Source organism: Telmatherina bonti, assembly GCF_933228915.1.
Source record: "Telmatherina bonti genome assembly, chromosome: 10".
In the NCBI taxonomy this organism is placed as follows: domain Eukaryota; kingdom Metazoa; phylum Chordata; class Actinopteri; order Atheriniformes; family Telmatherinidae; genus Telmatherina; species Telmatherina bonti.
This window is the reverse complement of record NC_136628.1, coordinates 39,163,621-39,185,627: the sequence shown is the minus strand read 5'-3', so window position 1 is coordinate 39,185,627 and position 22,007 is coordinate 39,163,621. Positions and strand designations below refer to the sequence as shown.

General features: G+C 51.2%; 2 protein-coding genes across 7 annotated transcripts in view; one reads left to right on the top strand and one right to left on the bottom strand.

Moving 5' to 3' along the window:
• The window catches only part of alg8 (ALG8 alpha-1,3-glucosyltransferase), a 23,473-nt gene extending 8,841 nt beyond the window's left edge, over positions 1-14,632 (bottom strand). Inside the window, exons 1-10 of one of the 5 annotated variants that reach the window (XM_079247650.1) lie at positions 14,509-14,632; positions 13,912-14,007; positions 12,468-12,546; positions 12,094-12,287; positions 10,441-10,550; positions 10,214-10,281; positions 4,915-5,041; positions 4,735-4,838; positions 4,518-4,638; positions 4,279-4,418 (exon numbers count right to left, since the gene is read on the bottom strand). In XM_079247650.1, coding sequence (XP_079103776.1) covers positions 4,279-4,418; positions 4,518-4,638; positions 4,735-4,838; positions 4,915-5,041; positions 10,214-10,281; positions 10,441-10,550; positions 12,094-12,287; positions 12,468-12,546; positions 13,912-14,007; positions 14,509-14,558 — 1,089 coding nt within the window. In that variant the 5' untranslated portion in view covers positions 14,559-14,632. Of the gene's footprint in view, positions 1-4,278; positions 4,419-4,517; positions 4,639-4,734; positions 4,839-4,914; positions 5,042-10,213; positions 10,282-10,440; positions 10,551-12,093; positions 12,288-12,467; positions 12,547-13,263; positions 13,282-13,911; positions 14,028-14,508 lie in introns of those variants that run through there. The other 4 variants (XM_079247653.1, XM_079247652.1, XM_079247651.1 and 1 more) reach the window with 4 other exon arrangements.
• On the top strand, positions 14,280-22,007 carry ccdc90b (coiled-coil domain containing 90B). Of its 2 annotated transcripts, none has more exons than XM_079247658.1 (9): positions 14,280-14,410; positions 14,588-14,707; positions 18,303-18,406; positions 18,476-18,577; positions 19,164-19,205; positions 20,946-21,017; positions 21,106-21,159; positions 21,436-21,550; positions 21,649-22,007. In XM_079247658.1, exons 1-9 carry the CDS (start codon positions 14,359-14,361, stop codon positions 21,702-21,704), a joined length of 717 nt encoding a protein of 238 aa, XP_079103784.1. In that variant the 5' UTR covers positions 14,280-14,358; the 3' UTR covers positions 21,705-22,007. The 2 variants fall into 2 exon arrangements, with proteins under 2 accessions (XP_079103784.1, XP_079103785.1); XM_079247659.1 differs by having other exon boundaries at positions 14,395-14,493.

Sequence of the window (22,007 nt, the reverse complement as noted above, 5' to 3'; positions counted from 1 at the left end):
GATCAGGACCTAAATCAGAACCTCCATCAGGATCAGAACCTCCATCAGGACCTAAATCAGAACCTCCATCAGGAACAGAACCTCCATCAGGACCTAAATCAGAACCTCCATCAGGATCAGAACCTCCATCAGGACCTAAATCAGAACCTCCATCAGGAACAGAACCTCCATCAGGACCTAAATCAGAACCTCCATCAGGAACAGAACCTCCATCAGGACCTAAATCAGAACCTCCATCAGGATCAGAACCTCCATCAGGAACAGAACCTCCATCAGGACCTAAATCAGAACCTCCATCAGGATCAGAACCTCCATCAGGACCTAAATCAGAACCTCCATCAGGATCAGAACCTCCATCAGGACCTAAATCAGAACCTCCATCAGGAACAGAACCTCCATCAGGACCTAAATCAGAACCTCCATCAGGATCAGAACCTCCATCAGGAACAGAACCTCCATCAGGACCTAAATCAGAACCTCCATCAGGAACAGAACCTCCATCAGCACCTAAATCAGAACCTCCATCAGGATCAGAACCTCCATCAGGAACAGAACCTCCATCAGGACCTAAATCAGAACCTCCATCAGGATCAGAACCTCCATCAGGAACAGAACCTCCATCAGGACCTAAATCAGAACCTCCATCAGGATCAGAACCTCCATCAGGACCTAAATCAGAACCTCCATCAGGAACAGAACCTCCATCAGGACCTAAATCAGAACCTCCATCAGGATCAGAACCTCCATCAGGACCTAAATCAGAACCTCCATCAGGAACAGAACCTCCATCAGGACCTAAATCAGAACCTCCATCAGGATAAGAACCTCCATCAGGAACAGAACCTCCATCAGGACCTAAATCAGAACCTCCATCAGGATCAGAACCTCCATCAGGAACAGAACCTCCATCAGGACCTAAATCAGAACCTCCATCAGGATCAGAACCTCCATCAGGACCTAAATCAGAACCTCCATCAGGATCAGAACCTCCATCAAGAACAGAACCTCCATCAGGACCTAAATCAGAACCTCCATCAGGATCAGAACCTCCATCAGGACCTAAATCAGAACCTCCATCAGGATCAGAACCTCCATCAGGAACAGAACCTCCATCAGGACCTAAATCAGAACCTCCATCAGGATCAGAACCTCCATCAGGACCTAAATCAGAACCTCCATCAGGAACAGAACCTCCATCAGGACCTAAATCAGAACCTCCATCAGGATAAGAACCTCCATCAGGAACAGAACCTCCATCAGGACCTAAATCAGAACCTCCATCAGGATCAGAACCTCCATCAGGAACAGAACCTCCATCAGGACCTAAATCAGAACCTCCATCAGGATCAGAACCTCCATCAGGACCTAAATCAGAACCTCCATCAGGATCAGAACCTCCATCAGGACCTAAATCAGAACCTCCATCAGGATCAGAACCTCCATCAGGACCTAAATCAGAACCTCCATCAGGAACAGAACCTCCATCAGGACCTAAATCAGAACCTCCATCAGGAACAGAACCTCCATCAGGACCTAAATCAGAACCTCCATCAGGATCAGAACCTCCATCAGGAACAGAACCTCCATCAGGAACAGAACCTCCATCAGGACCTAAATCAGAACCTCCATCAGGATCAGAACCTCCATCAGGACCTAAATCAGAACCTCCATCAGGAACAGAACCTCCATCAGGACCTAAATCAGAACCTCCATCAGGATCAGAACCTCCATCAGGAACAGAACCTCCATCAGAAACAGAACCTCCATCAGGACCTAAATCAGAACCTCCATCAGGATCAGAACCTCCATCAGGAACAGAACCTCCATCAGGACCTAAATCAGAACCTCCATCAGGATCAGAACCTCCATCAGGACCTAAATCAGAACCTCCATCAGGATCAGAACCTCCATCAGGACCTAATCAGAACCTCCATCAGGAACAGAACCTCCATCAGGAACAGAACCTCCATCAGGATCAGAACCTCCATCAGGACCTAAATCAGAACCTCCATCAGGAACAGAACCTCCATCAGGACCTAAATCAGAACCTCCATCAGGATCAGAACCTCCATCAGGAACAGAACCTCCATCAGGACCTAAATCAGAACCTCCATCAGGATCAGAACCTCCATCAGGAACAGAACCTCCATCAGGACCTAAATCAGAACCTCCATCAGGATCAGAACCTCCATCAGGACCTAAATCAGAACCTCCATCAGGAACAGAACCTCCATCAGGACCTAAATCAGAACCTCCATCAGGATCAGAACCTCCATCAGGAACAGAACCTCCATCAGGACCTAAATCAGAACCTCCATCAGGATCAGAACCTCCATCAGGATCAGAACCTCCATCAGGACCTAAATCAGAACCTCCATCAGGACCTAAATCAGAACCTCCATCAGGATCAGAACCTCCATCAGGAACAGAACCTCCATCAGGACCTAAATCAGAACCTCCATCAGGATCAGAACCTCCATCAGGACCTAAATCAGAACCTCCATCAGGAACAGAACCTCCATCAGGACCTAAATCAGAACCTCCATCAGGATCAGAACCTCCATCAGGAACAGAACCTCCATCAGGATCAGAACCTCCATCAGGACCTAAATCAGAACCTCCATCAGGATCAGAACCTCCATTAGGAACAGAACCTCCATCAGGACCTAAATCAGAACCTCCATCAGGATCAGAACCTCCATCAGGAACAGAACCTCCATCAGGACCTAAATCAGAACCTCCATCAGGATCAGAACCTCCATCAGGACCTAAATAAGAACCTCCATCAGGATCAGAACCTCCATCAGGACCTAAATCAGAACCTCCATCAGGATCAGAACCTCCATTAGGAACAGAACCTCCATCAGGACCTAAATCAGAACCTCCATCAGGATCAGAACCTCCATCAGGAACAGAACCTCCATCAGGACCTAAATCAGAACCTCCATCAGGATCAGAACCTCCATCAGGACCTAAATAAGAACCTCCATCAGGATCAGAACCTCCATCAGGACCTAAATCAGAACCTCCATCAGGAACAGAACCTCCATCAGGAACAGAACCTCCATCAGGACCTAAATCAGAACCTCCATCAGGATCAGAACCTCCATCAGGACCTAAATCAGAACCTCCATCAGGAACAGAACCTCCATCAGGACCTAAATCAGAACCTCCATCAGGATCAGAACCTCCATCAGGAACAGAACCTCCATCAGGATCAGAACCTCCATCAGGACCTAAATCAGAACCTCCATCAGGATCAGAACCTCCATTAGGAACAGAACCTCCATCAGGACCTAAATCAGAACCTCCATCAGGATCAGAACCTCCATCAGGAACAGAACCTCCATCAGGACCTAAATCAGAACCTCCATCAGGATCAGAACCTCCATCAGGACCTAAATAAGAACCTCCATCAGGATCAGAACCTCCATCAGGACCTAAATCAGAACCTCCATCAGGATCAGAACCTCCATTAGGAACAGAACCTCCATCAGGACCTAAATCAGAACCTCCATCAGGATCAGAACCTCCATCAGGAACAGAACCTCCATCAGGACCTAAATCAGAACCTCCATCAGGATCAGAACCTCCATCAGGACCTAAATAAGAACCTCCATCAGGATCAGAACCTCCATCAGGACCTAAATCAGAACCTCCATCAGGATCAGAACCTCCATCAGGAACAGAACCTCCATCAGGACCTAAATCAGAACCTCCATCAGGATCAGAACCTCCATCAGGACCTAAATCAGAACCTCCATCAGGATCAGAACCTCCATCAGGACCAGATTAAACCCAGCAGCAGGATCCAGACATGCCACACCAGGCGGGTTCTATAGAACGGGTCCAGTTTTACCACCAGTCCACAACATGAGCAGAACACACAGTTCTCTGCCTGGAAACAACAAACATTCAGCGTGTAAACAACAAACAATGCAGGTCTTCTCCACCAGCTGGACATTTGTGTTTAAAGGTGGAGTCTGCAGAGTTATTGTTCTTCTGAATCTTTCTGATCACTGGGAAGATCTAAAAGTCTCAATAAATGAATGAATGGATCAGCATGTGGGATGACATCAGGTCAAGTTGTTTACATTCACCAATCAGCAAACATCAATAAAAAAGTCATTTCCCTAAAGTATTAACATGTGGAAGTGGGACCCGATTAAAAACTTAATTCATCTGGATTAATGACATTTTAATCACATAACTGCTCTTTAGAGGACGACAGGATCCCGTAACAGACGGATCTCTCTCCCACCAGAACCCAGGCCTCACCAGGATGGAGAGCAGGGTGCAGACGAGTGTGATGGATGGAGAGACGGAGGGGAGGACGGCGTGCTGGAACTCCTGGACTAAACCACCCGTCATGGACGCTCGAGGAAGCTCCGCCTCCTCCAGCAGCTTCAGGCGAACACCTGAAGAAGAGAAAAGCATTATTTTCTATTTTTCTCTGTTCTCCATCATCATCATCTCCATCATCTTCAACATCATCATCATCGGCAGGAGAGCCACACCTAGCACTGCCAGCGCCTTGTCCAGCGTGTTGTAGAGGGCCCAGACGTTCGGGGCCCAGTAGGCGTGGCAGAGGCCCCGCTTGAAGGGGAAGAGCCGGGACAGGACCTGGGGCAGCTGGCCCTGGAAGACAGAACACGTTGGACCGGGTCGGAGCGGGTCGGACCGGATCAGACCGGGTTGGACCGGAACCGGGTTGGGCGGCTGAGCAGTTCTCACCATGACGATGAACGGCCCGAAGGACAGAGCAGAGACTGACATCACAATCCCGCCCAGAACCAGCAGACGGACCGGGCTGAAACTCCTCCACCGGACAGAACCGTCTGCAGAAACACGGTAAACACAAACAGCGGATACCTGCAGCTGTGGTGTGACTGTTGCCATGGAGACGCCGTTTACCTGCGTTGTCCTGGGTGAAGCAGTAGCTCCTCAGCAGGTAAACACCATAAGCTGGAGCCACATACAGGTAGATGTGCTTCAGGTTGAGCAGGATGGAGAATAACAGCGCCCCCTGCAGGTGGCGAGACTGCAGCGCAACAAACATCCAAGTTATTTACTTATCTAATAGATTTACCTCACTCATCACAGATCTTTACATTTACAGACGGGTTACCACGGCAACACATCGCTGAACAAAACAAAAAACGTGTCGGGACGTGGTGCGTTCAGGGACAGGGAGATGGACGGTTGCGGGGCGTTCAGGGACAGGGAGATGGACGGTTGCGGGGCGTTCAGGGACAGGGAGATGGACGGTTGCGGGGCGTTCAGGGACAGGGAGATGGACGGTTGCGGGGCGTTCAGGGACAGGGAGATGGACGGTTGCGGTGCGTTCAGGGACAGGGAGATGGACGGTTGCGGTGCGTTCAGGGACAGGGAGATGGACGGTTGCGGTGCGTTCAGGGACAGGGAGATGGACGGTTGCGGTGCGTTCAGGGACAGGGAGATGGACGGTTGCGGTGCGTTCAGGGACAGAGGGATGGACGGTTGCGGTGCGTTCAGGGACAGGGAGATGGACGGTTGCGGTGCGTTCAGGGACAGGGAGATGGACGGTTGCGGTGCGTTCAGGGACAGGGAGATGGACGGTTGCGGTGCGTTCAGGGACAGGGAGATGGACGGTTGCGGTGCGTTCAGGGACAGAGGGATGGATGGTTGCGGTGCGTTCAGGGACAGGGAGATGGACGGTTGCGGTGCGTTCAGGGACAGGGAGATGGACGGTTGCGGTGCGTTCAGGGACAGGGAGATGGACGTGGTGCGTTCAGGGACAGGGAGATGGACGGTTGCGGTGCGTTCAGGGACAGGGAGATGGACGGTTGCGGTGCGTTCAGGGACAGAGGGATGGACGGTTGCGGTGCGTTCAGGGACAGGGAGATGGACGGTTGCGGTGCGTTCAGGGACAGAGGGATGGACGGTTGCGGTGCGTTCAGGGACAGGGAGATGGACGGTTGCGGTGCGTTCAGGGACAGGGAGATGGACGGTTGCGGTGCGTTCAGGGACAGGGAGATGGACGGTTGCGGTGCGTTCAGGGACAGGGAGATGGACGGTTGCGGTGCGTTCAGGGACAGGGAGATGGACGGTTGCGGTGCGTTCAGGGACAGGGAGATGGACGGTTGCGGTGCGTTCAGGGACAGGGAGATGGACGGTTGCGGTGCGTTCAGGGACAGGGAGATGGACGGTTGCGGTGCGTTCAGGGACAGGGAGATGGACGGTTGCGGTGCGTTCAGGGACAGGGAGATGGACGGTTGCGGTGCGTTCAGGGACAGGGAGATGGACGGTTGCGGTGCGTTCAGGGACAGAGGGATGGACGGTTGCGGTGCGTTCAGGGACAGAGGGATGGACGGTTGCGGTGCGTTCAGGGACAGAGGGATGGACGGTTGCGGTGCGTTCAGGGACAGAGGGATGGACGGTTGCGGTGCGTTCAGGGACAGAGGAGATGGACGGTTGCGGTGCGTTCAGGGACAGAGGAGATGGACGGTTGCGGTGCGTTCAGGGACAGAGGAGATGGACGGTTGCGGTGCGTTCAGGGACAGGGAGATGGACGGTTGCGGTGCGTTCAGGGACAGGGAGATGGACGGTTGCGGTGCGTTCAGGGACAGAGGGATGGACGGTTGCGGTGCGTTCAGGGACAGGGAGATGGACGGTTGCGGTGCGTTCAGGGACAGGGAGATGGACGGTTGCGGTGCGTTCAGGGACAGGGAGATGGACGGTTGCGGTGCGTTCAGGGACAGAGGGATGGACGGTTGCGGTGCGTTCAGGGACAGGGAGATGGACGGTTGCGGTGCGTTCAGGGACAGAGGGATGGACGGTTGCGGTGCGTTCAGGGACAGGGAGATGGACGGTTGCGGTGCGTTCAGGGACAGAGGGATGGACGGTTGCGGTGCGTTCAGGGACAGGGAGATGGACGGTTGCGGTGCGTTCAGGGACAGGGAGATGGACGGTTGCGGTGCGTTCAGGGACAGGGAGATGGACGGTTGCGGTGCGTTCAGGGACAGGGAGATGGACGGTTGCGGTGCGTTCAGGGACAGAGAGATGGACGGTTGCGGTGCGTTCAGGGACAGAGAGATGGACGGTTGCGGTGCGTTCAGGGACAGGGAGATGGACGGTTGCGGTGCGTTCAGGGACAGGGAGATGGACGGTTGCGGTGCGTTCAGGGACAGGGAGATGGACGGTTGCGGTGCGTTCAGGGACAGGGAGATGGACGGTTGCGGTGCGTTCAGGGACAGGGAGATGGACGGTTGCGGTGCGTTCAGGGACAGAGGGATGGACGGTTGCGGTGCGTTCAGGGACAGAGGGATGGACGGTTGCGGTGCGTTCAGGGACAGGGAGATGGACGGTTGCGGTGCGTTCAGGGACAGGGAGATGGACGGTTGCGGTGCGTTCAGGGACAGAGGGATGGACGGTTGCGGTGCGTTCAGGGACAGGGAGATGGACGGTTGCGGTGCGTTCAGGGACAGAGGGATGGACGGTTGCGGTGCGTTCAGGGACAGAGGGATGGACGGTTGCGGTGCGTTCAGGGACAGAGGGATGGACGGTTGCGGTGCGTTCAGGGACAGAGGGATGGACGGTTGCGGTGCGTTCAGGGACAGGGAGATGGACGGTTGCGGTGCGTTCAGGGACAGAGGGATGGACGGTTGCGGTGCGTTCAGGGACAGAGGGATGGACGGTTGCGGTGCGTTCAGGGACAGAGGGATGGACGGTTGCGGTGCGTTCAGGGACAGAGGGATGGACGGTTGCGGTGCGTTAGGGACAGAGGGATGGACGGTTGCGGTGCGTTCAGGGACAGGGAGATGGACGGTTGCGGTGCGTTCAGGGACAGAGGGATGGACGGTTGCGGTGCGTTCAGGGACAGGGAGATGGACGGTTGCGGTGCGTTCAGGGACAGGGAGATGGACGGTTGCGGTGCGTTCAGGGACAGGGAGATGGACGGTTGCGGTGCGTTCAGGGACAGGGAGATGGACGGTTGCGGTGCGTTCAGGGACAGAGGGATGGACGGTTGCGGTGCGTTCAGGGACAGAGGGATGGACGGTTGCGGTGCGTTCAGGGACAGAGGGATGGACGGTTGTGGTGCGTTCAGGGACAGAGGGATGGATGGTTGCGGTGCGTTCAGGGACAGAGGGATGGACGGTTGCGGTGCGTTCAGGGACAGGGAGATGGACGGTTGCGGTGCGTTCAGGGACAGGGAGATGGACGGTTGCGGTGCGTTCAGGGACAGGGAGATGGACGGTTGCGGTGCGTTCAGGGACAGAGGGATGGACGGTTGCGGTGCGTTCAGGGACAGAGGGATGGACGGTTGCGGTGCGTTCAGGGACAGGGAGATGGACGGTTGCGGTGCGTTCAGGGACAGGGAGATGGACGGTTGCGGTGCGTTCAGGGACAGAGGGATGGACGGTTGCGGTGCGTTCAGGGACAGAGGAGATGGACGGTTGCGGTGCGTTCAGGGACAGGGAGATGGACGGTTGCGGTGCGTTCAGGGACAGGGAGATGGACGGTTGCGGTGCGTTCAGGGACAGAGGGATGGACGGTTGCGGTGCGTTCAGGGACAGAGGGATGGACGGTTGCGGTGCGTTCAGGGACAGAGGGATGGATGGTTGCGGTGCGTTCAGGGACAGGGAGATGGATGGTTGCGGTGCGTTCAGGGACAGGGAGATGGACGGTTGCGGTGCGTTCAGGGACAGAGGGATGGACGGTTGCGGTGCGTTCAGGGACAGAGGAGATGGACGGTTGCGGTGCGTTCAGGGACAGAGGGATGGACGGTTGCGGTGCGTTCAGGGACAGGGAGATGGACGGTTGCGGTGCGTTCAGGGACAGGGAGATGGACGGTTGCGGTGCGTTCAGGGACAGGGAGATGGACGGTTGCGGTGCGTTCAGGGACAGAGGGATGGATGGTTGTGGTGCGTTCAGGGACAGGGAGATGGACGGTTGCGGTGCGTTCAGGGACAGGGAGATGGACGGTTGCGGTGCGTTCAGGGACAGGGAGATGGACGGTTGCGGTGCGTTCAGGGACAGGGAGATGGACGGTTGCGGTGCGTTCAGGGACAGAGGGATGGACGGTTGCGGTGCGTTCAGGGACAGAGGGATGGATGGTTGCGGTGCGTTCAGGGACAGGGAGATGGACGGTTGCGGTGCGTTCAGGGACAGGGAGATGGACGGTTGCGGTGCGTTCAGGGACAGAGGGATGGATGGTTGCGGTGCGTTCAGGGACAGAGGGATGGACGGTTGCGGTGCGTTCAGGGACAGAGGGATGGACGGTTGCGGTGCGTTCAGGGACAGAGGGATGGATGGTTGCGGTGCGTTCAGGGACAGGGAGATGGATGGTTGCGGTGCGTTCAGGGACAGAGGAGATGGACGGTTGCGGTGCGTTCAGGGACAGAGGAGATGGACGGTTGCGGTGCGTTCAGGGACAGAGGAGATGGACGGTTGCGGTGCGTTCAGGGACAGGGAGATGGACGGTTGCGGTGCGTTCAGGGACAGGGAGATGGACGGTTGCGGTGCGTTCAGGGACAGAGGGATGGACGGTTGCGGTGCGTTCAGGGACAGGGAGATGGACGGTTGCGGTGCGTTCAGGGACAGGGAGATGGACGGTTGCGGTGCGTTCAGGGACAGGGAGATGGACGGTTGCGGTGCGTTCAGGGACAGAGGGATGGACGGTTGCGGTGCGTTCAGGGACAGAGGGATGGATGGTTGCGGTGCGTTCAGGGACAGGGAGATGGATGGTTGCGGTGCGTTCAGGGACAGGGAGATGGACGGTTGCGGTGCGTTCAGGGACAGAGGGATGGATGGTTGCGGTGCGTTCAGGGACAGAGGGATGGACGGTTGCGGTGCGTTCAGGGACAGAGGGATGGACGGTTGCGGTGCGTTCAGGGACAGAGGGATGGATGGTTGCGGTGCGTTCAGGGACAGGGAGATGGATGGTTGCGGTGCGTTCAGGGACAGGGAGATGGACGGTTGCGGTGCGTTCAGGGACAGAGGGATGGATGGTTGCGGTGCGTTCAGGGACAGGGAGATGGATGGTTGCGGTGCGTTCAGGGACAGAGGGATGGATGGTTGCGGTGCGTTCAGGGACAGGGAGATGGATGGTTGCGGTGCGTTCAGGGACAGAGGGATGGACGGTTGCGGTGCGTTCAGGGACAGGGGGATGGATGGTTGCGGTGCGTTCAGGGACAGGGAGATGGATGGTTGCGGTGCGTTCAGGGACAGGTACCTGCAGGTGTTTTGCTATGGACAGAAGCAGAAAGCCAAACAGGAAGCCGTTGTACTGGAAGTGAAGATCTGAAAGGAGGGTGAAGGAAACGCTTTGGAGCAGACCAAGGACAGTTTCTGTCCCAGACCACCCAGCGCCCCCACTACTCCCCCACAGCAAATCCCCAATTGCCCCCCAGCAACCCTCCCCCCACCCCCAAGCTGTCAGGCGTGGTACGGGAAGGATACGGTCGATGATGAGGAGGCCGAAGCTCCACAGCAGCAGTACGGCTAGGATGAAGGACGGCCAGTTTAAAACGTCCCGGGAAGTCTTCGGCCCCCGAACGCAACTGCAGCACCTGGCGGAGAGGAGAACCAATCAGGATGGAGGAGCAGGAATCACCTGTGGTGGGCGGAGTCAGAGGCAGACCTCCACCTGTTCAGACAGCATCACACTCGGCTACAGCGCTGCCCCCTGCTGGCGCACAGCGGAAACCCGTTTGTCTTGGATTAGTTTATCCCGGGTTAGTTCGTCTTGGGTTAGTTTAACCTAGGTTAGTTTGTCTTGGTGGGTTAGTTTATCCCGGGTTAGTTTGTCTTGGTGGGTTAGTTTATCCCGGGTTAGTTTGTCTTGGTGGGTTAGTTTATCCCAGGTTAGTTTGTCATGGTGGGTTAGTTTATCCCGGGTTAGTTTGTCTTGGTGGGTTAGTTTATCCCGGGTTAGTTTGTCTTGGTGGGTTAGTTTATCCCGGGTTAGTTTGTCATGGTGGGTTAGTTTATCCCGGGTTAGTTTGTCTTGGTGGGTTAGTTTATCCCAGGTTAGTTTGTCTTGGTGGGTTAGTTTATCCCGGGTTAGTTTGTCTTGGTGGGTTAGTTTATCCCAGGTTAGTTTGTCATGGTGGGTTAGTTTATCCCGGGTTAGTTTGTCTTGGTGGGTTAGTTTATCCCGGGTTAGTTTGTCTTGGTGGGTTAGTTTATCCCAGGTTAGTTTGTCATGGTGGGTTAGTTTATCCCGGGTTAGTTTGTCTTGGTGGGTTAGTTTATCCCGGGTTAGTTTGTCTTGGTGGGTTAGTTTATCCCGGGTTAGTTTGTCATGGTGGGTTAGTTTATCCCGGGTTAGTTTGTCTTGGTGGGTTAGTTTATCCCGGGTTAGTTTGTCTTGGTGGGTTAGTTTATCCCGGGTTAGTTTGTCTTGGTGGGTTAGTTTATCCCAGGTTAGTTTGTCATGGTGGGTTAGTTTATCCCGGGTTAGTTTGTCTTGGTGGGTTAGTTTATCCCGGGTTAGTTTGTCTTGGTGGGTTAGTTTATCCCAGGTTAGTTTGTCATGGTGGGTTAGTTTATCCCGGGTTAGTTTGTCTTGGTGGGTTAGTTTATCCCGGGTTAGTTTGTCATGGTGGGTTAGTTTATCCCAGGTTAGTTTGTCATGGTGGGTTAGTTTATCCCAGGTTAGTTTGTCATGGTGGGTTAGTTTATCCCGGGTTAGTTTGTCATGGTGGGTTAGTTTATCCCGGGTTAGTTTGTCTTGGTGGGTTAGTTTATCCCGGGTTAGTTTGTCATGGTGGGTTAGTTTATCCCAGGTTAGTTTGTCATGGTGGGTTAGTTTATCCCGGGTTAGTTTGTCTTGGTGGGTTAGTTTATCCCGGGTTAGTTTGTCATGGTGGGTTAGTTTATCCCGGGTTAGTTTGTCATGGTGGGTTAGTTTATCCCAGGTTAGTTTGTCATGGTGGGTTAGTTTATCCCGAGTTAGTTTGTCTTGGTGGGTTAGTTTATCCCGGGTTAGTTTGTCATGGTGGGTTAGTTTATCCCGAGTTAGTTTGTCTTGGTGGGTTAGTTTAACCTGGGTTAGTTCAACCTGGGTTAGTTTGTGTCTTCAGACCAGCGAAGGATCTGGTCTGGACTCACTCTCTGGCGGCGTAGACGAAGACCAGGTCTGTGAAAACCACAGACAGCCTCTGGAACAGGACTGCGGACGGACTGGCGTAGTTCAGGTTCTCCACCTGCAGCATTCTCCCATCAAAGTGTCGCGCCACCTGGGACAGCCCGAACTCGAACCAGGCGAACAGCGGCGGGTAGTCCAGAGTCCACTCAGACCGGTTCTACAGGAGCACAACAGGACCAGGTTCAGACGAGACGTTACTGTCCATGTGGCTCTCTGCTTAGCAGCAGTAAACATGATGATCTCTTCTCTAACGGAGGATTCACCATGTAGAGGCTCTGAATAAACCCTAACCCCCTGTAGACCACCTAGAGGGGAAGATCTCCATCCCAGCACTGACCTCATGGTACCAGCTGGACACCGGCAGGCTGTGGGTGATGGCCAGCCAGTTCCTGTGGACCTCGAAGTCTGTGGAGTGACTGGAGACATGCAGGGAGGCGGTCATTAAACGCATCGTTTTTAAGTGTTTACAACTAAACAAGGTTGTTTTATTTCTTGATCATTTTACAAACTAATATATTAGTCTGAAAATATAAAGAATTAAAAGTTACTCCAAATAAATAGCTAAAAGACAAACTAGATGATTTAAAAAGTAAATCAGTTTAAATTCTAAAATAAAATAGAATAAAATAAATGAAAATAAATTTAAATTAAAAAAGAATCAGGTTTCTTTATATATCCCATTTAATCAATAATCAGACGTGTTTTTACACAGATGGACATCATCAGAAGTCATTTGCAGAGTTTACAGAAACCGGAAGTTTCCTCCTCTGGCATAAACTTTAGATATAATATACATAGACATCATATATACATAGACATAATATACATAGACGCTGCATCACGCTGCTTCTACAAGCTGACCAAGCAGCAACCTCCGGTGGTTAAAAGTTAAGTCTATGCGGAAAACTGCAGTTCCCCCTTCATCCACTAGGGGCAGCAAAACAGCAGATCCCCATAGACTCCCATGTTAAAAAGACCAACTTCACAGCAGGAATAAACATGTTTACAGCAGGAATAAACATGTTTACAGCAGGAATAAACATGTTTACAACATGTCATCTACATGTCATCAAGCTCTGCAGAGGCTGCTAGAGACACTAATCTGGTTCAGGTGTGTTGGAGCAGGGTTGCACCTAACAGCAGGACGGTAGATCTCCAGGACCGGACTTGGGCACCCCTGTTCTACGTTCTTCTTACTTGAAGCAGGAGATCGGGTACCTGTCAATCAAAAGGACACGCCCCTAAATATGTTGAACTTCCAGATTAAATTACTTTTAAACGGGCGACTTAGAAAAAAATTCACTCCCCCCACAGTTGTCATGAAGGTAAACCTGACCTATTAAACCTAACATGGATTTTTGTACCAGGCTGTAAACATGTTTATTTCTGCTGTAAACATGTTTATTTCTGCTGTTAAGTTGGTCTTGGGGGTTCGCTCTGTTTTGCAGCCCCTAGTGGATGAAGGGGGAACTGCAGTTTTATGTACTTCCGTGTAGGCTTCACTTTTCACCTCCGGAGGCTCCGTCCATCTTTCATATACGGTCTCTGGATGAAACACACGTAAAGACAGACAGCAGCTTTTCTCTTTTAAACCCGGAAAACTCCTGGAACGCGACACGGACAGCTTCTTTACGGCAAACATTTCCCCTCACCACGCGGAGCAGCTAGTTGGATGCTAACACGCCTCCACTCTGCTGCTAAACGCTGGGCCAAGGAATCAAACCACCGACCCAAACTCCTAGCCCAATAAAACCAGTTCACAGACAGCAGGTTTTACTCACTAGGCGTTGATGAAGAGACATTTCAGCAGAGAAACACCCGCTGCTAACGGTGGAAACCAGCTCCAGGAGTCCGCAGGAGCCGCCATGACACCGTAACTTTATTGATAAGGAAGAACAGAACAATCAATCACCGATTATTTAAATGTCCTTTTAAAGTCGAGTTTTCTGGGCTGCTTCTTTTTTAACTTAAGGTTTTTTTTCTTTACGGATTAAAAAAAGTATACAAACGTTATTTTTAAATACAAGAATTTACTTGTATGAATTTTTTATTTTAATGTTTCGGTCTTTTGTCGGAAGGACACGTTCAGAGCCTCAGAATTCCTACGGTTCTGAACGTCAAACCAGGACGTGTTCCTGGCCAGTCAGCTCTGGTTCTTCTGGGAGGTTTTACTGGTTTTAACAGACAAGTGAACTTTCTGTAAAGTCCACTTTTGCGCAGCTTCCGGGATGCACGCGCTGCTACGGCGGTGTAACCCACGCTGGGTCGGAACCTGGAGAGGTAAGTGACGCACGCGCACCCGAAACAACTGAGAGAGAAGTGTGCACGCGGACCGCTTTTCAGATCACTTATGACCAATAATGGTAAAATCGATTAACCCATTGGGTCTGTATTTATGTGGAGTCATTGTCCAGTCCAACACGTCCATCAAGACTTCTTCTGGGTTGTTTATGACAGGTTTTCACGTGAGAGCGCCGCTCGCGACCTTCAACCTCAGGAAAGTGGAACTGACGCCTCTGGAGCAGCGAAAGCTAACCTTTGACTCGCACGCGGTGGTGATGGAGCTGGAGAGGAGCGGTGAGGATGTGCACGTGGAGAAAACACAAATACACAAACACACACACACACACACACACACACACATATATATATATATATATATATATATATATATATATATATATATATATATATATATATATATATATATAATCTACACATCTTTCTAGATTCCACCGTCTGTTGGCAGCAGATTGTAGGAGCTCTGACTTGCTATCTTGATTTTTTTTTTTTAAAGTACAAACTCTTCTCACATAGATATTACCTCAAATTAGGTCTTCTTTTTTTTTCTGAGGATTTCATGCCGGTTCGGAGGGTGTGCTGCAAGGGAGATTTATCTGCATACTTTTGCTCTCTCAAGGCTTGTTATGATGAGTCTCCATGGCAACGAAAGACTTGTTTACAATCGGGATCAAGTGATTAACCTCTCCCAAATCAGGATTATCAGCGAAACAACACATCAAATCCCGATGGAGTTGAAAAGAAAGAGAAGAGGATGCAGAGCGGGAGTCAGAGGAGAAAGAGATGGAGATTTAAACCATTTCTCCGGACCGTCATCATGGGTAATGTGAGATCGCCAGCTAACAAAACGGACGAGCTTGAGATGCTAACAAGGTCTCAGAAAGAATACAGAGAGTGCAGTATTATGTGCTTCACCGAGACATGGCTGCATGAACACATCCCTGACTGTAATGTGTCTGTACCGGGCTTTAAAACGGTCCATGCAGACCGCAGTAGACAACACAGCGGAAAGCTAAAGGGTGGTGGAATTGCAGTGCTGGTTAACCAGCGTTGGTGTCATCCTGGACATGTTACTGTCAAGGAGAAGATATGCACAAGGGACATGGAACTGTTAGCTGTGAGCTTCCGTCCATATTATTTACCCAGAGAGTTTACCTGTGTTATTCTGGTAGCGGTTTATATAATACCTGGTACTGCACCAGACACAGCCTGTGACGTCATCAGCTCCGTCGTTGCTCGGCTACAAACACAGCATCCAAACTCATTCATGGCGATCTCCGGAGACTTCAACAACGTCTCCCTCTCTGCAACTCTATCAACATTCCAGCAGTTTGTCAGCTGCTCCACCAGAGAAAATAAGATCTTGGACTTATTTTATGCAAATATGAATAATGGATACAGTTGTTCTGCCCTGCCTCCTTTAGGAAGATCTGACCATAATCTGGTTCTTCTCACCTCCACCTACAAGCCCATCGTTCAGCAGCAACCAGTCATCACAAAGACTATCAAAATCTGGTCTGCTGAAGCTGAAGATGCTCTTAGAGGAGGCTTTGAGGCTACAGACTGGAACGTCCTCTGTGAACCTCATGGAGACGACATCAACGCCATGACTGAGTGTGTGACAGATTACATAAACTTCTGTGTGGACAGAATCGTCCCAACAAGAACAGTGAGGTGCTTCCCCAATAACAAACCCTGGATCACCAGTGACCTGAAAAAGCTGCTGAACATCAAAAAGAAAGCCTTCAGGGATGGAGACAGGGAGTTATTGAGGGCAACACAAAAACAACTTAAAACCCAAACTAAGAAGTGCAAGGAGGACTACAGGAAGAAGTTAGAAAGTCAGCTCCAGCAGAATAACCTGAGGGATGTGTGGTCTGGAATGAAGAAGATCACCGGCTTCAAGTTAAAGGGGGACCAGCCTGATGGAGGTCTGGACAGAGCTAATGAGCTGAACATATTCTTCAACAGGTTCAGTTCACCCCCTACCAAAAATACAGTCTGAGACAAAATAGAGTCCCAGTGCTGTGGAAAACCTCCTGCCTTGTTCCAGTGCCTAAAAAAACACAACCAGCTGAACCAAGTGACTACAGACCAGTTGCCCTGACATCTCACATCATGAAAGTCCTGGAGAGACTCTTACTGGCTCACCTCAACAAGCAAGTAAACACCTTTCAGGACCCATTCCAGTTTGCATATCGTAATGGACTTGGGGTTGAAGATGCCATCATATACCTGCTCCAGAGAGCACACTCTCATCTGGACCATTCAGGCAGCACTCTGAGGGTCATGTTCTTTCATTTCTCAAGTGCTTTTAATACCATTCAGCCTGCTTTGTTATGTGAGAAGCTCCATAAATTCCAGGTGGATACCTCCACAACCACCTGGATCTATGACTACCTCACAAACAGACCCCAGTTTGTGAGACTGAAAGGTTGTGTGTCTGAGATGGAGGTCAGCAGCACTGGTGCACCACAAGGAACTGTACTCTGGCCATTCCTCTTCACTCTGTACACCTCAGACTTCCAGTACAACTCTGAGTCCTGTCATCTGCAGAAATACTCTGATGACTCTGCAGTTGTGGGGTGTATCAGGGATGGACAAGAAGCAGAGTACAGAGAACTGGTCAGTCAGTTTGTTAAATGGTGCGGTGACAATCATCTCATATTAAATAGCAGCAAAACAAAAGAGATGATTGTTGACTTCAGGAGGAAGAAGAATAAACAAAGCACTGTTTCCATCCTGGGAGAGGAGGTGGAGGTGGTGGAGGAATACAAGTATCTTGGAGTTCAGCTGGACAACAAACTGGACTGGAAATGCAACACTGACTACATCTACAAGAAAGGTCAGAGCAGACTGTACTTCTTAAGGAAGCTGAGATGGTTTAACGTCTGCACCAAGATGTTGCATATCTTCTATAAGTCTGTTGTGGAGAGTGCAGTCAGCTTTGCAGCATCTGCTGGGGTAGTAGCATCAGAACCAGAGACTTGAAGAGAATCAACAAACTGATCCAGAAAGCTGCTTCTGTGCTTGGAGTAACTCTGGAGCCGCTGGAGCTGATTGTCCAAAGAAGAATGCTGCACAAGCTGATGAAGATGATGGAGGATTCTTCACACCCTCTCCACAACACAGTGATGAAACAACAAAGTGTGTTCAGTGAGAGGCTTCTTCAGGTCCGATGTAAGACTGAAAGATACAGAAGATCATTCCTGCCAGCAGCCATCAGCCTCCGGAACAAGACCTCCTCTAGTTATTATTATTATATACTACAATATTGGAATTCCCTTTGGGGATTAATAAAGTATTTTTCATTTCATATGTATGTATGTATGTGTATAAATATATATATATATATATATATATATATATACAAAATAATAATAATAATAAAAAATATATGTGTATGTGCTTTTAAGTGGAAGAAAATAAGTGGTGGTACTCCCTTTATGACTTGCTGTCAGTTTCTCATGCAAATATGATACAAAAACATGGGTGATACTTACATGTAGATCTCTAAATTGATCTATAGATTAATAGTTTTATGGGACAGAAATGACAAAAACAAACACAGGAAGTTTTAAATCAAATCCACATTTGCCAAATAGAAAGAGCCATAGAACTAGCCTCTGTAAATAATCTGAGAATGGAAAATAACGTTTATCAGACTGATATTAACTTATCTTTTACACCATGAAAGAAGTGTTATGATACGTTATTTCAGACGTCTGTAGCATGACCCCTGAATGTAGCATCCATGCAACGTGTGCTAAACGTCCACTCTGATGCCCAACATCTGGGATGAGTGGGCCTGGACGTGTGTTTGGGGAACTGCTTTTCCGTTTAACCCATCACTTCAACGTTTGTTGTGAAGGTTTCGAGAAGCATCAAGCGGAGCTGATCGTGTCGGCGCTGGTCACTCTGACCACGGCCAACATGGACATCGTCTACAAGGACATGGTGACCAAATCCCACCAGGTAGGACCTCCAGGTGGACACCAGTTGGCAAAGCTAAGTGGAGCTAACAGGGGCGGTTCTGTTTTCCAGGAGATCGCGGTCCAGCAGATCATGGCTCACCTGGACTCTATCAGGAAGGACATGGTGATTCTGGAGAAGAGTGAATTTGCCAACCTGCGGTCTGAGAACACGGTAAGTACACGCCAACACGGTAGGGACCAATCCATCACGCCAACACGGTAGGGACCAATCCATCACGCCAACACGGTAGGGACCAATCCATCACGCCAACACGGTAGGGACCAATCCATCACGCCAACACGGTAGGGATCAATCCATCACGCCAACACGGTAGGGATCAATCCATCACGCCAACACGGTAGGGACCAGTCCATCACGCCAACACGGTAGGGACCAGTCCATCACGCCAACACGGTAGGGACCAATCCATCACGCCAACACGGTAGGGACCAGTCCATCACGCCAACACGGTAGGGACCAATCCATCACGCCAACACGGTAGGGACCAATCCATCACGCCAACACGGTAGGGACCAATCCATCACGCCAACACGGTAGGGATCAATCCATCACGCCAACACGGTAGGGACCAGTCCATCACGCCAACACGGTAGGGATCAATCCATCACGCCAACACGGTAGGGACCAATCCATCACGCCTAGGAGCTGTGGCCTCCTTTATTGTGTCCATGTCCAACTGCGGTCCTCCAGGACCACCATGCTGCAGGTTCTGCACAGTTTCTGTTTGTTTCTGCAGAAAATGAAGCGAGAACTGGAGCAGCTGGAGGACAGACTGAAGGTGAGGATGGTTTCTGGTCTCCATCGCTGTCCAGACAAACTCAGGTCTTTCTGTTGGTTGGAGTAACCAGGAAGTAGATTTACTGGACAGACACGGAGACTAACACGCCCACAGCAGACCCGTATTTGACATGTAGAGGACCGATCCGACCGGGACTTCACAGCCACGTTTCCATGGAGACCTGATGAGGCTTCTAACAGTAGATGTATCCGGACCAGATGCATCTCCCAGATCCTGGTTCTGGTCTAAAATCCTGTTTTCTGTCTCATCTTTGCTAGTTTGTGTCTTTGTAACAAAGAGTCTAAAGAAAGAGCCTTAAGTTCCAGTTTAAACCGGTTCTTTAGTTGTCTGCCAAGGGCTGCTCGCATCATCCCACTGATACAGGACTCAAGATCCCCTGGATCTAGTCCGGGACCAGGACTGGAGCTGACATGTGGACCAGGACTGGAGCTGACATGTGGACTCTGTGGACCAGGACTGGAGCTGACATGTGGACTCTGTGGACCAGGACTGGAGCAGACATGTGGACTCTGTGGACCAGGACTGGAGCTGACATGTGGACTCTGTGGACCAGGACTGGAGCAGACATGTGGACTCTGTGGACCAGGACTGGAGCAGACATGTGGACTCTGTGGACCAGGACTGGAGCTGACAGGTGGACTCTGTGGACCAGGACTGGAGCTGACAGGTGGACTCTGTGGACCAGGACTGGAGCAGACATGTGGACTCTGTGGACCAGGACTGGAGCAGACATGTGGACTCTGTGGACCAGGACTGGAGCAGACATGTGGACTCTGTGGACCAGGACTGGAGCAGACATGTGGACTCTGTGGACCAGGACTGGATCAGACATGTGGACCAAGACTGGAGCTGACATGTGGACCAGGACTGGAGCTGACATGTGGACTCTGTGGACCAGGACTGGAGCAGACATGTGGACTCTGTGGACCAGGACTGGAGCAGACATGTGGACTCTGTGGACCAGGACTGGATCAGACATGTGGACTCTGTGGACCAGGACTGGAGCAGACATGTGGACTCTGTGGACCAGGACTGGATCAGACATGTGGACTCTGTGGACCAGGACTGGAGCAGACATGTGGACTCTGTGGACCAGGACTGGAGCAGACATGTGGACTCTGTGGACCAGGACTGGAGCAGACATGTGGACTCTGTGGACCAGGACTGGAGCTGACATGTGGACCAAGACTGGAGCTGACATGTGGACCAGGACTGGAGCTGACATGTGGACTCTGTGGACCAGGACTGGATCAGACATGTGGACTCTGTGGACCAGGACTGGAGCTGACATGTGGACTCTGTGGACCAGGACTGGAGCTGACATGTGGACTCTGTGGACCAGGACTGGAGCAGACATGTGGACTCTGTGGACCAGGACTGGATCAGACATGTGGACTCTGTGGACCAGGACTGGAGCTGACATGTGGACCAAGACTGGAGCTGACATGTGGACCAGGACTGGAGCTGACATGTGGACTCTGTGGACCAGGACTGGATCAGACATGTGGACTCTGTGGACCAGGACTGGAGCTGACATGTGGACTCTGTGGACCAGGACTGGAGCTGACAAGTGGACTCTGTGGACCAGGACTGGAGCTGACATGTGGACTCTGTGGACCAGGACTGGATCAGACATGTGGACTCTGTGGACCAGGACTGGAGCTGACAAGTGGACTCTGTGGACCAGGACTGGAGCTGACAAGTGGACTCTGTGGTCAGGTGGAGAGCCAGAAGGTCCGAGCAGAAAGCAAACTGGACATCAACCTGGAGAGAAGTCGGGTTTCTGACATGGTGAGACGTCCTTTGACCAGTTCTTCACCATCATCATCCTCAGCGGTTACCAGGCAACAACATGTAACGTTTCCCGCTTTAATCTCAGTTTACAGATCAGGAGAAGAAACTGATGGAGGCAACGTCCGAGTTCTACCACAAGGTACCACGCTGTGTACTACTGTAGGAAAACTGCAGTAAAACTGTAGTATGAATGTAGTATTCCTGTAGTAAAACTGCAGAATTCCTGTTGTATTGCTGTAGTACGACTGTAGTATTCCTGTAGTAAAACTGCAGAATTCCTGTTGTATTGCTGTAGTACGACTGTAGTATTCCTGTAGTAAAACTGCAGAATTCCTGTTGTATTGCTGTAGTACGACTGTAGTATTCCTGTAGTAAAACTGCAGAATTCCTGTTGTACATCGTGTTCTGTTTGCAGAAAACCGACCTGGAAAACGACAACATGGAGATCAATAAGAAAATCGACCTACAGGTGGCGTCGCTAAAAACTGTTTTGGAGTCCCTCAAACTGGAGACCATACGATACCTGGCAGGTAACCTCCTGCTAATGGTACCAGTTCCTGACCAGTTCCTGACTGGTTTACTGGAGAGTTCAGGTCCAGTTCTGTGATCCATTTGTTTTTCTCCTCAGCAACCATTTTCTCCTGCCTCGCTGTTGCCTTGGGAGTCTACCGGTTGTGGAGGTGAGACTTGGATCTGGGTCCCTACCAGACCAAGACACACTTCAGATCTGGGTCCCTACCAGACCAAGACACACTTCAGATCTGGGTCCCTACCAGACCAGGACCCACATCAGATCTGGGTCCACATCAACCTGGCGACTGGTCTTGGGAGGGGACCAGGTCTGGTGGAGGTCTCCGCTGCTTTTCAGGAAAGAAGCTGAAATCTACCTGTTCAGTCACAGCCGTACCAAACAGACCAGAGAACTTCCAGAACCTGGTCCAGATCTGCTGGTCTGGTCTGGAAGTTCTGATGTTATCTGTAGAATCA